The 13,831-nt window shown below is 57.3% G+C and overlaps 1 protein-coding gene across 7 annotated transcripts in view; it reads left to right on the top strand.

The window, feature by feature from the left end:
• Positions 1 to 13,831, top strand: part of FOXP4 (forkhead box P4) — a 33,420-nt gene that overhangs the window by 5,298 nt on the left and 14,291 nt on the right. For 6 of the 7 annotated variants that reach the window (XM_014532992.1, XM_005885813.2, XM_005885812.2 and 3 more), the window contains exons 3-4: positions 8,862 to 8,957; positions 13,658 to 13,780. In XM_014532992.1, coding sequence (XP_014388478.1) covers positions 8,862 to 8,957; positions 13,658 to 13,780 — 219 coding nt within the window. The remainder of the gene's footprint in view (positions 1 to 8,861; positions 8,958 to 13,657; positions 13,781 to 13,831) is intronic. The other variant, XM_014532994.1, reaches the window with a different exon arrangement.

The raw sequence follows: 13,831 nt of genomic DNA, 5'->3' as shown, positions 1-13,831 counted from the left end.
TGTACCATCCTGGGTTACTCAGCCAATGACCACTGTTTCCTGTGTCTGCCTCCCAGTCCAAGGAAAAGGGAGGTCCCCCTAGGAGGGAGCTCCAGTGAGGGGGCGGGTAGAGGAGAGGGCCCAAGGCTGGGAAAGGGTTCCCAGGCCCCTGCTCTTTTGGGACCAGAAAAGCCAACCACTCTACCAGCCTCCCTTCTGGTATGACTTTTCTCTCCTCCCTCACCCCCTTTCATGCCAACATTTTTTATCCTTACTTTCAGGAGCCTGGGGCCGGGGAAGGGGGGATGGATGTTTCCCTTCTGAGGGTGAAGGTTGACCTGGGGAGGACCGCACTCGAAAGCACCCTCTCAGTGGGTAGTTTTCTCCTAGGGGAGCACCTCTATTCTGAGAAGGGAATGGCGTGTCCCCCACAGCGCCACTCCAAACCCTACCCCTGCAGAAGTGGCCAGTGTGAGGGCAGGAGCCGGGCTCATGGTGGCTCTGAACCCAGACTTCCTTACACCCCACTTCCTGAGGACTCCACAGACAGGACCACCATCTGGGGGTGCAGGGCTCCCTGCCACCACCGCCCACACTCGGGCCCTGCCTCTTCCAGCACCCACACCAGCTGGTCTCGGCCCAGAGGAGCTGCATGGGCCGCCCTGGTCGCCCCGGGTGCTAAGGCCCCCACTGGGGCGCAGGGCAAGGAGAGGGAAACGGGGCCTCTCGGAGGAGCGCCCTCCCCCTTTCAGTGCCGTGGGGTCCATGGTGTGTTCTCATCTCTGGGCGGCAGAGGCACGGCCCTGCCCGAGGAGGCGTTTCCGGGGCCTGGCGGGGAAGGGGCCCCGCAAGCAGGCTGCACCCAGACCTGCCTCTCCCACCCACGTGGGCCTGTCGGTGTCTGTGCGTTGCTGGTTTTCATTTTAATGGTTCTAATTTGAGAATGCGCCAATGTCATTTTTACGAGGTTGGTGTAAAAAAAATTTACAGCCTTTTCCAAAAAGCTTTTTTTTTTTTTCCAAGGGAAAAAGGTGTAGAATCACTTCGGGGGTTTTATGGTCTGCACTCCCCCACCCTTTGCCCCCCTCCTCTGTGTAATTTCATTTTTATGTCTCTTTGCTGGAGGACAAAGCCTGGCTGGTGGAGGACCTGGGTCTCCCCATGGTCAGTACCCTTCCTGGTTGGGACTACTGACCTCTGACCTTTCTCCCCGCACCCCTTGCCTCTACTCTGGTTCCCTCCACTCTCTGTTCCCTGGAGGAGTTGCATTTCAGTGAGTGAATGGAGAGATGTTTCTTGTTTCATTCAGATCACCAAGTACTTATTAGGCCCCGACTGTTTACTAACTGCAGGTTAGGAAATTCTGTCACTTCCTTAGTTCCTTATATTCGCTTGCTTAAAATCCTCCAGCAATTTTTCCTCAAGTGTAGAATTAAATAAAAAACCATTGCCCCTGCCTGGCCAGAGTAGCTCCGTTAGTCGAGCGTCGTCCTGTGCCCCGAAAGGTCGCCAGTTCTATTCCTGGTCAGGGCATATGCCTGGGTTTCGGGTTTGATCCCCAGTCGGTTGGTCAGGGCACTTGGGGGGGGGAGGGGAGGAGGCAGCCGAAGTTTCTCTCTTTCTCTCTCTTCTTCCCTTCCTTCCTCTGTAGGCACGTCCTTGGGTGAGGATTAAAAAAACACACCATTGTCCCTGTGTGATCTGGCCCCTGCTCATCTCTGGGACTTTCTCTCAGGCCGTTGGGCTCAGCCACACTGACCATGCATGAGGCACCTCCAAGCTCATTCCACCGCAGGACTTGCACCAGCTCCTCCCTGCACCTCGCACACTCTCCTGGGAGAGTTGCCTCCTCATTCTCAATGGCTCCTCACAGAGGCCTTGCCTGGCCACACAACCCAGGAGCCAGCCAGCCTCTGTACCGCGCACCACCATCTCATGGCTCGCTTGCTTCCCTGTTAGTGTCTGTCTCACCCCATGAGAATGGAGCCCCTTAAAGCAAACACCATGAGCCCACAGTGTCTAGGACCAGTGCCCTCTGGGGCTTCATAAATATTTGCTGAGTGACTGATAAGTGAATAGAATGTTATACTGTGGCCCTGGGGGGACAGGTTTGGGATGGGCCAGCACCCCAAACACCTCCCTGATGCCCCCTCCTCTAAATCTAGCCAGACCCCAGGTGAAATTATCAAGGCAATTAGATCCCAATTTTGCCAAAGTTAGCTGGATGCAGACAAAAGAAGTGTTTGGGGTTTGTTTATTTTGGCTACACCTCACCACACTCCAGATTAAACCAGAATTGGTTGGGGGGGGGGGCCCCTCCTGTCTCCCCAGCTCTTAGCTGCAGAGCCCCACGTCGGACCCAGGGGGTCCAGGGCCTGTGTCCGCTGCCCTGGCCGTCCATTTCCTCGTGTCACAGGAGCTAGGTCAGCGCTTCGTAAACCTTTTCGCTTGAGATCTACAGTAAGAACTATGTTCTACTCGGACGCCCAGCACACACATTGTCACGAAACAATGTTCATGCTCACCCAGTAACTCTAATTTTTAAAAAGTATATGTGTATGTGTATTTTCCCCTCATTTTTTGACCCACTACATTGATATGACGACCCACCATTCGATCATGACCAGCGGTTTGGGCAACACTGGCCCAGATTCCCTCTAACGCGTCCAGCTCTCCAGGCTGCGGTTTGTGCTTCTGCCTCTCCATTCTCAGAACTCAGCCCTTCAAGCCTGTCTCCGTGAGCACCAGCCACCTCCCACTCTCCTAAACACACGCGTAGTGGGACTGGGACCCAGCACAGAGCCGCAATCCTTCAGCCTCGTGAACAGCCCTGCACCTGGCTTCCGCAGAGAGCTGCCTGCCCCCCCCCCCCTTCCCGAATTCTCAGAGGCAGAAATGAGGGGGTGGTCTCCTACTGGAGATGACAGACCCTCCTGTCTCAAGACTTGTTTTTCTTTTCATAGCAGCTCCCTGTGGCCCTCAAAGCTCTAGCTTCGTTCCCTTCCATCCCAGCCGCCCTCCCTGGATGCCATCCGTTATAAGCCATTTGTTCCTAATTGTGGAGATCCTGCTAATGACTTCTGAATGGGCGATGGGGGGAGGAGAGTTCAGCTTCATTAGCGAGACGGAGTTCTTAGCTTGAGGGGAAATGGGGGTGGCGTAGGCTGGAAGCGGGTCTGGTTAGCTAGTCCTTCAGGGTGGCAGAGGACAAATGACCAGGAGCTGCCTGGGAAGGCAACAGATAAATTAAGTGACAATAAGTTAATGTCCGTTCGGGACCCGCTGGGTGCCAGGCACTGTGCTAAGTACTCCATGTTCATTGTCTCATATACTCTTTACAGCAACCCTGTGCGCTAAGTACAGGGTTATCCCTACGTTGCAGAGCAAGAGTGGGGGCTCAGAGAGGACAAGTGACTTAGCCAAGGTCACTCAGTATGTGGGGGAGCCAGGATCTGGGTGCAGATCTCTGACCGGGGTCCCTGCACCCAATAGACCAGCGGTTCTCAACCTGTGGGTCGCGACCCCTTTGGGGGTCGAACGACCCTTTCACAGGGGTCGTCTAAGACCATCGGAAAACACATATATAATTACATATTGTTTTTGTGATTAATCACTATGCTTTAATTATGTTCAATTTGTAACAATGAAAATATATCCTGCATATCAGATCTTTACATTACGATTCATAACAGTAGCAAAATTACAGTTATGAAGTAGCAATGAAAATAATTTTATGGTTGGGGGTCACCACCACATGAGGAACTGTATTAAAGGGTCTCGGCATCAGGAAGGTTGAGAACCACTGCAGTAGACCATCCTGCGTCCCTAGGGGGCACTAGAGCTTACTCCCCAAACCACAGAACTGGGCATTTGGTTTGCAGTCCAGAGGGTGGAGGCAGGAAAAAATGAGGTTTAAGAAGCCAAATGGCTCCCAGTTTCTTATCTTTTTCTTTTTTACTTACTGATTTTAGAGAGTGAGAAACAAATTTGTTGTTCCACTTATTTATGCGCTCATTGGTTGATGCTTGTATGTGCCCTGACCCGGGATTGAACCCATCACCTTGGCATATGGGGACGATGCTCTCACCAACTGAACTACCTTGCCAGGGCCATGGCTCCCAGTTTCTGCCCTGAGCCCCCTCTTCCTCCTTTTCCCCAGATTTTCCACCATGGCTTCTCCCTGGTGTGGCATTCTAAATGCCTCTTCCCGCCCGAGGCCGTGTCCCGGTATCCATGGCCCCGGGGAAGGAAAACTGAGCCCCCCGTTCTCCTAGAGCAGTGGTTCTCAGCCTTCCTAATGCCACGACCCTTTAATACAGTTCCTCATGTTGTGGTGACCCCCAATTTCATTGTTACAAATTGAACATAATTAAAGCATAGTGATTAATCACAAAAACAATATGTAATTATATATGTGTTTTTCGATGCTCTTAGGCGACCCCTGTGAAAGGGTCGTTCAACCCCCAAAGGGGTCGCGACCCACAGGTTGAGAACCGCTGTCCTAGAGATTCCTTTTTTGGTCTTCCCTCCCCACCTCAACCAGCTTCTCCCCTTCACACCCAGACCGCTGAAACACTAGCCTGGCTGGGGGAGGGGAGGCCCAGTCTCAGGCCTCACCAGACTGACTGCAGGAGATCCCAGGGCCCCTCTGGGTGTGGGGGCTGGGCAGGCAGAGGTGTTTGGACTCTGCTTCCTGGCGGTGGGACCTTGGGTTTCAGTTTCCTTGTCTGCAGGGGAGACAGTGACACCTGCCCTGCCCAGCTCTTCAGCTAAATGTTGGTAGAAGGGCTTTGAAACCACCAGGCACTGTCTAAATGCCAGCTCCTAAGCTCCGAGTCAGCCTGTGCCTGCCTCCCACGTTCAGCCTGGACTAAAGTGACTTTCACCAGGGTTTCTGCCGTGCGCTGGAGGCTGGGGCTCACAGATACAGCGGACACCTGTGCTTCAGGGAGGCTGCACCTTGGTTGGCATCATCAGAGGCAGTGGGGCTGACCCTAGCGGTTTGACTCGGTGGATAGAGTGTTGGCCTGCAGACCTAAGGGTCCCAGGTTGGATTCCAGTCAAGGGCACCTATGGTTGTAGGCTCCTCCCCGGCCCAGCTCTGGCCCTGGTCAGGGAACGTGTGGGAAGCAACCAATTGATGGGTTACATCGATGTTTCTGTCTTTCCCTCTCTTTTCCACTCTCTCTGAAATTAGTGAAAAAATATCCTTGAGTGAGGATTTAAAAAAAAAGGGTGGGGAAAGTGGGGCTGGATCTGTTAGGGTGGGGGGGGGCCTTCATTTCCCACATCCCTGGGAGGTGGGCAGGCCAGTGACGAATCAGACCCCAGTGCCAGGAGCCAGTGTGGATGCCGACCCCTGTGCATCAGGGTGGGTGTGACTCGGGTGGTTTTTACAGAATCTCAGTCCTGCGGATCCCCCGGGTGGTTGCCTGGAGGAGGGCGTCCTGGTGAAGGTCTGAGCGTGTGTTGAGGACAGTGGCAGAAGCGGAGCAGTAGTGGGTGCCCTGAGCCGTCAGTGACATGCCCCAGCCACCAAGGGAGGGCAGCTTGGACCCAAGCCCGGGGTCTGCCCATGACCCCCACACCTGCCTGGGTGCCTGCAGGTGATGTTTAGGTGGTATCCAAATCACCCTAACCTGGGTCAGGGCACATTACACACCTCACCTTGTGTAGGTCACCATCGCCTCGCCACCTCCAATCGCAGGGTGGCCATGAACATGAGTGAAGGAAGGAAAGAATGAATGAGTGAAATGTCTGGAGGAGTTCCGGCCCTGATAACCTGAGGGCCTCTCCTACTACTGCCCCCAACACAACTCGACGTTCTGCCCCTGGGAATGGCGAGGTCCCCCGACTCGCAGGGTCACTCTACTCTGCAGTGTGCGGGTCACTGTGCTCGGGATACCCTCCAGGACCCCGGCCAGTGCCGCCACCTCCCCAGGCTTCCCCAGGCAGAGGTCTTCTCTGGGCTCTGGTCCCAGGGCCACCTCCACTTCAGTCTCTGACAGGCAGCTGTCGTCACAGCACCCAGCTGGCAGCCCTGGGCTGGGCCATGTGCTGTGTCTGTCTCCAGCGTCTAGCATGGTCCCTGGCACACAGCTGGCGCTCAGTAAATGGGAAGGAAGCGGGAGAAGTCAGGAGGTTACCGCCTTGGCCAGGCCTCGGTCTCAATGGGAGGCCCTGGGGAAGAAAGGCCCCGAGTGCGAGGGGGCGCGAGGGGGCGCGAGGGGGAGTGAAGGGCCTGTCACAGGGCCGGCTCGCAGGAATGAGATTGCAAGCCCATGTCATTTTTTCCTGTAAATCTTGTAATTTCATGCTCCAGGGGACCACAGAGTAAGAGAGTCAGTGGGGAGTAAATCCAACTCCCTGGCCACTCCCCCTACCAGGAGACCGAGTGAGTCTTCCCCCAACTTCCCCTGGGAACCCCTCCCCGGACCGGGGTGCCCGGGCTTGCCTGGGAGCTCCTCTGAGCCATCCTCTTCCCCCACCTTGTCCCTGGACCCCTCTACCCTCCACCTTTGGAGGACAAAGAGCATTTGTCCAACCTATGGCATTAGAGCTGGAGGGGTCTAACAGCAAGGCCTGCAGGGGCAGGGGCTCCTTCCTGATGATCCGTGGCCCCTCCCTTCCCTCCCTGCCCTGCCCGAACCCCTTTTCACAGCCTCAGGGAGCCTTTGCCCCCGGACGGTCAGACTTCCACTTTCAGAAGTGACTCTGGAAGAGAAGAAACCCCAGGCCACGAGCCCCGGTGTGAGGTCCAAGGAAGAGACAGGTGCGGGTGGCCGGATCTGGGGGGCGGTTGAGGAGCACGCCTGCCTGAACCCCAGGTTTGCTGGGGGACACATTCCCATAGATACACCAGTGTATTTTTATGCTATCCTAAGGTAAACTGGGTTCAGCCTCGGGGGAGGCTCCGCGCTGGCTGCAGGATGAAAGGCTGCGAGGGGGTGTACATGTGCTTGGTGCACAGCGGCCGCCAGGGAAGTGTGTGCGGAGGGGCCTGTGCATACGCGTGTGTCCCTGTCCCCCTCAGGGTCTTGTCTGCCGGTGCTAGTGCTGGGGTAGGAGAGTGAGGACAGACAGGTGTGTGTGTGGGTGTGTGTGTGTGCAGGGGTGAGTGAGCCACAGGTGGGCACGTGTCAGTGAAGAGGTGCGCCGGGCACGAGACTGTGTGGGAGAGGCTGAAGGCGGTGAGGGAGGGAACTGAGAGATTCATGAGAAGGGAAGGGGCAGACTCTTGGCGAATGCCAACAAAGGAAAGCAGTCCTTTAATTCCCCTCGCACTTCCGAGCTGGGCAGTGTCCCAGTTTTGCAGAGCAGGAGACTGAAACGCAGAATTGGAACAACTTGTCCAAGGTTACACCACTGCTAATCGCACTGGGATTCTAACCCAGGTCTGCCTGACACAGCGGCTCTGGCTCCCCAGGAGGCAGACAGGCTTTGTGCTCCTGGAATGTGATTTGGGACAGGTCCCCAATCCCTTGCCTCTGAGACCCCACTGACCCGGGAGTGGGGGGATGCAGGGCCTTGCTGACCTTACGAAGAACTTCTCCCTGACCCCTTGCTCTGCCACCTGACCTCTCAGAGCCCATCCGCCCATGTCCCAGGCCCACGGCTGGCCGAGCTGCTCCTCCTGTAAATGCCACACACTTCCCACGCCCGCAACTCTGCTGGCTCAGAGTCCACAAGCTATCATGGCCTCCAAGCGCTGACCACAGTCAGTGTAACTCACTGGCATTTCAAAACCCACTTTAGGACTTGAATTCCCTCAGTGCCCTGAGGCCCTGCACCTAGACCCCCTGGACTCAGAAAGCTGGGGGTTCTGACCCAAGTGAATGCTACCCCCTTGGCCCCTGGACCCAGCACATAAGAAGGCAGTTGGTCTTGGAGCCAGGCCTTCTGGCCTCCAGTCCTGTCTGACACCTCCTAGCTGTGTGATCTTGGGCAGGTTCCTTAACCTCCTGGAGACTGTTGCCTTATCTGCAAAATAGGGCTGATCCGATATCCCTACCTCACAGCCTCACAGGAGAGAATTAAATGCAAGCTTGCCTGTGATGGAGAGCAGAGTGCGCCGCCCCAGAATATGCCACTTTGGCATATTGATTATTTTAGTCTGGTTCACTTTAAGAAACAGCAGCCCCGGGGGAAGGTCTGAAAACCAAGTACCATCTGTGAGGCCTTGTGCACCTGTGAGGGCATCTCCCTTTGTGAGGATACATCCCTCGCTGCACCAGGCCTGCCCTCGCTGTCAGGAGAGAAGGCCTGGGCTTCAGTCTGCGCAGCCACCTTCCCCTGTTCATTGTGCTTTTCCTGGTAGCCTCCTCACTGACTCCACCCCCAACATCACCTTTCGTCCTTAGCTGAAGGAGGAATTGAAGGTGATGGCGAGTTACTGTTTCTGGGTCTCTCCCCTGATACAGGGAGCATACGTGTTATTAAACTGTAATGTTTTTCTCCTGCTAATCTGCCTGGTGTTAATTTGCTTATTAGTCCAGCCAGAAGAACTTGAAGGGAATAGTTTACCTCCTAGACACCTGTGAAGTGCCTGACGCATAGTAGGTGCTTAACAGATAGTACCTATGATTCATGCCCTGATCTACCCCCTTGTTTGACCACGAGGGCAGCAAACCTCACCAGCTCCCAGAGTGAGTCCCTGCAGGCTCGGATCCCTCGGTGACTCCTATCTGTATACTTACCCCCGACTTAAGCCCAAGTGGACCCCGCGTGCCTCTCTCTCTCTCACCCCCAAGACTCTGACCTTACCTGACCTCCTGCCCTTTACTACCCCGCACTCTCCCTGAATCCTGGGTCCCACGGACCGGACCGCAGGGACCTGCAGCCCACAGTGCAGGTCGGGCACACTCACTCGCCCTGTCTTGCAGGCTCTCCAGGTAGCCCGGCAGTTCCTGCTGCAGCAAGCCTCGGGCCTGAGCTCCCCCGGGAACAATGACAGCAAGCAGTCAGCCTCTGCGGTGCAGGTGAGGAGGAGGGCACCCCTCTGGGCTGGGCTGGGCTGGGCTGGGGCCAGGTCAGAGGGTGGGCTTGGCAAACAAGGCCGGCAAGTGGCAGCTGCCCCGAGGGAAATGCTGGGCAGCGTGAAGAAACTTGCACTTTCTGTCTCACCTCCACCTGATCCCAGGCCTGCCTCTGCTTGGCCTCTTGTCTTCGTGTGAGCCTGCGCCCAGATCCGTCTCTGTCCCTCTGTGCAGGCTTCCTCTCCCTTGGCCTCAGGGTCACTGCTCAGGTTTCTGTTTTCTCCATCTCGGTGTGGTCACTCGGCCTGTCCCTTGCTACTCCCTTCCCAGGCTCTCTCAGTTGCTGAGGTCACCACGTCTCCCCCCCTAATCTCTCACCCACCAGTTCTCTCAGTCTCCCCGTGTTTCCTGTCTCTTGATGTCTCTCTGTCTCTTTTGTTTTCCTTTGCACAATCTGCCCTTTCCCCCTCTCCCTTCCCCCAACCTGCTGGCCCATCTGGCTGGGTGGGGGAGGGGAAGTCTGTTGCGGGTGGGCGGGGGGTAAGCCAGGCCTTCTGTTTACCTTTTGTGTCACAAAGAACTTGGGAGAATCTCGCCGTCTGATTTGGGGTGGGTCACTGCTCGGGCAGCCTGGTCTCCAACCCCCCCACCCCGACCCCCGCCCAGCAACCTGCTTTTTCGCTCCCCCCACCCCTCCCCACAGCAGCGGGGGAGGCTTGGAATTGGGGAGAGGATTAAGCCGGGCTTTGAAAGGAAGTTTATCTAAGGGAGGAAGGCTGAACTCGATCCTGAGCACGCAGCTCTGGAGTCTGGGGGGCGGGGTGCTGAGGGAAGGAGGGAAGTGAGGGGGGCAGGATGGAGGATGGGGTGCAGGGTGCCGGGAGAAGGACCCAGGACTGGGTTTTATGTAAAACAAGTTAGTGTTCAGAAAGTGCTTTGAAGAAGTTCAGTGTGCCTGACAGTTGTGGGGCCTTAGCTGGGCCCTGTTTTAAAAGTCTTCAACCTGATGAGACTGCCCTCAAGGGGGAGGAGTTGGGCAAAGAGGGGTACTGGCTGGGTGGCTGGGGACACCACCTGGAAAGCCAACATTGTGGAGGAAAAGCTCTCAGGCCTGGGTGGTGTCGGGACTAGGTCTCTTTGAATTAGGGACCCCCCCCCAACTCCCAGGGTCTGAAATGGTTGTTCTTAATCCTCCCCACCTTGGGCCCAGCTCGTACCCCTTCTGAGAACAAGGAAAGGTAGGCTGGAGAATAGGAACGTTCCCCCAGCCGGAAGGGTCGGCTGAGAAAGGCGGGCGCGCACGTACAGTGCGATTGAAACTTCATGGCCCATGTGCAGAAGTCGGTATTTTGTGGAAGAGCCTCACTCAAGGGGCCAAAGAGCCGCATGTGGCTCTCGAGCCACAGTTTGCCGACCACTGATCTAGACTAAGCTCTGGCCTAGTCTCCAAATCACCCAGGGACCCCCAGATCTCATACTTCAAAGGTTGAGTTTGGGTCCTTGATTGGCACCAAATGGCATCCATCCTAACCCCCAGCCCCCCAGAGGCGCTTCCCTGTGTCTCCATCACGCGTCCAGCCCAGCACACTGTGATCATGGCGGGTGGAGGGCTCTGGCGGGAGCAGGGCCCTGGGGGCGGGGCTGGAGGCAGCTGTCCGCAGTCAGCCCAGCCCGGAGTCCCACTGCCAGGCTTTAGTAAGCATGCAGCCACCCTGGCCACGCTCCAGCCTGTGACTCACGGCTTTGCTGAGCTGACTGGCCCACAGTGGCCGTCCTGACACATCCTCGCCTGGTGAGTGGTCAGTGGGGACCCAGGGGAGCTCCAACTCAGTGCTCAGAACCCCAAGGGGCGTGACGGGAGGTGGATGGGTCAGCCAGTTCAGGAGATCCGTATGTGGCACCCGCCTTGCTGACCTTTCTTGACCCTCTTGGGCCACCTTAGAGACAAGTACAGAGAAGGTAATCCATCCTGAACTATCTCTGCAGCCGCCTCTCCAGCCAGCAGCTCAGCCACGTGGCAGGACAGCAGGGCCTGGGGAGGCCTTCCGAGGCCATCTCTTCCACTCCCCGGCCTCCATGTAGGAAAGCCCCAAGGAGGGAAATGCCACATCCTTTCTTGCGTGCTGCTCGCCGTGACTCACTCCTGGTGCCTGGAAAGATCTGGGTGTCTGCTCTCAGCCTCCCCCGCTGGGTGCAGCTCTCGCTGTGAGGAGAATGGGAGGCTCATTGCGTTTGTCCTAAGTGACCCCGGCCACCCAGTGCCCTCGGGGGCCGTTGAGTACCTAAATGAAATAGTGGAGAAGGGAGAGGGAAAGGAGACCAGAAAAGAGGGGAAAAGGAAAATTCAGAATGTGTTTTTTTTAAGTAGTTGGTTTTACAATTGTATAGAATTTAATGACATACAAACCCCTTTTACCTACCCCTTCTGCCCTTGTCCCTTGAGGCAGGGCAGGTGGTTTAACTTCTCCAGGCCTCAGTTTTCTCATCTGTAAAATGGTAATGACGGTGATACCCTCCTCCCAGGCAGGGTTGCTGTGAAGATTCAGGGAGATCCTACTCATTAAGGGCTTAGCCAAGTGCCTGGCACCTAATCCACAGTCAACCACAGCCTCTTGTGTAGTCAGTCCTGTGAGGCGGGGCAGGCAGGTGTTCCAGATCCCAGGGAGAGGACGGAGCAAGCGAGGCTTGGTGATTTCAAAGGACAGTCAGTGTCAGAGACCAGAACCTACCTAGGTCACCTGACGCAGAGCTCTCCGGCTCTGAGCTCCATACCACCGTGTCCCAGGGGAGGGGGAACGAAAGGCCAGGTGAGCAGCCCAGCTGCCTCGGGGTTACACAGGGGCTGGCTCTGCAGGGGGGTGGCTCTGGGCCACTGTCCGCCCCTCCCCAGGCCCCTCCGAGAGTCAGGACCAGGGCACCCCCGCAGCCTGGCTGTGGAGTCTCCCGTGATACAGTGTGAGGAGGGACATGGGCCTTGGGATCTCAGCCCTGTCCGCCTTCAGCTCCCGGATGTTCGGTTTCCACACAGTCTCTGCAGTGCTCCTCAAGCCCTGCTCCAGGGTGGGGCAGGCCGTGTGGATGTGGAGGCCCCGGGAGCCATGGAGGCCCCGGGAGCCGTGGCGTACACAGACCTGGGCTTGCATCCCGTCCTGCCACTTAAGGCTCCTTTGTAGACGCCCCTGGAGCCTCCCTTCCCACAGGATGGCCCTGGCTAAAGAGCAGGTGGTGCCTCTCCAGGGATGTCTGCAGAGATCATCCTGGGGAAGGGGGAAAGCCCAGGGCTGGGCGCAGCCACTCGAGCTGGGGGCAGCGGGACTTCCCATGCCCCCTGATTGACTGCACCCCCTGGTTGCTCCCCTGCTTGGGGATTCCCTAATTGGTGGCTTGAGGCTGAGTCCTACCCCTGCCCCAGGGATCCCAAAAGGAACCAACCCCTCCTCCCCTGACCCTCCCATGGGACTAGGGGGAGGTGACAGGGGCCATGAGCCCCCTGGAGACCTAACCTGTCTCGTGTTGCCCAAGACAGGTCCCTGCAGGACTCTCCCTGACGGGGCCACCCTGTACCCCCTCCCTTCCCGCCATAGGCTGGCAGAGGGGCCTGCAATCTGCCAGGAAAGGTATTTCAGCTCAGGGAGCAAACCCCTAGTGAGGACCTGTTGTGTGCTGGGCCCTCTGCTAGGGCTGGGGGTGTGAGATAGAGAAGAGTCTTGGCCCTTTCAGTGTGCTGGGGAGGTAGATCGTGGTCAGAGCACCTGTCCTGCTGAAACGGCTTTAAGAAAAGCCAGTGCTGCAACTTGGGCCTCCCTGGCTGTGACTCCACCAGCCCGGGGGGTTTAGGGCAGGTAGGGCTGGGAAAAGAATGTCGTTACTGCTTTTCCCTGCACCTTTCCCTGTAGCTAGATTCTCTGGGCTTCCCAGGGAGGCCTCACCCAGGGCAGGGGGCAGCAAGCTGCTCCACTCTGAGAATCCGACGTGTTCTGGCGGGAAGGAGTCACCTGGTATAATCCAATCCCTGTTTGACATTTGAGGAGACTGACACGCCAGAGAGGGCAAGTGGCTTGCTGGGGGTCACACAGCAAGTTCAGTGCAGAGCTAGGGGGAGGAGCCTGCCCGCTAACCGCTGCCTGGGCTTCTTTCCACCCGCTGAAGACAAAACTGCTGCGACACACCAAGGATGGCGCCCTCTGGGCTCTGTGTGTGCCCTCCGCACAGGTGTGCTGGAGGATGTGACGTGTATGTGCCAGAGCCCAGGGCTCCTGCCATGCGGGCCACCTTTTGAATCCTCCCCAGGCTGCAGCCTGCCCTCCTGGCCAGGCCCACCTCACGGTGTCGCAGGAGAGAGAGCAGAGCTGGGAGTGGCGCGCCGGGCCTTCCACACCTGGGTTCTACCCACCGTGTCTCGGGTCTCACCATCCTGCACCTGAGTTAGCGCGTTTACCAGGCAGCCGTGGTCAGCACACCGGGGTGCCAGGCTCTCTTCCGAGTGTTAACTCATTAGTCCGGCGACAACTTTACGAGGCAGGCGCTGTGCCGCCTCCATTGCACAAACAAGGAAACAGGGAGCCAGCCACTGTCCACAGATACCCAGCTAGTGGGTGGCATCTCCCTCTGGAGCCGCTCTGCCGTACTGTGGGTGGGGCCTGGGTGCCTGCCCTCCCTGGAGTGGGGTGAGGTGAGCAGGCTGACAGGGCCGAATCCCACAGGTGCCCGTGTCGGTGGCCATGATGTCGCCGCAGATGCTCACCCCCCAGCAGATGCAGCAGATCCTGTCGCCCCCACAGCTGCAGGCCTTGCTCCAGCAGCAACAGGCGCTCATGCTCCAGCAGGTGAGTCTGGCCCTAGCCCCAGGGCAGCTGAGAAGTGGAGGCCAGTGCCCT

Source organism: Myotis brandtii, unplaced genomic scaffold (genome assembly GCF_000412655.1).
Source record: "Myotis brandtii unplaced genomic scaffold, ASM41265v1 scaffold929, whole genome shotgun sequence".
Taxonomy (NCBI): Eukaryota; Metazoa; Chordata; class Mammalia; order Chiroptera; family Vespertilionidae; genus Myotis; species Myotis brandtii.
Note: the sequence above shows the minus strand (reverse complement) of the source record. Positions and strands in the feature narration are given on the sequence as shown.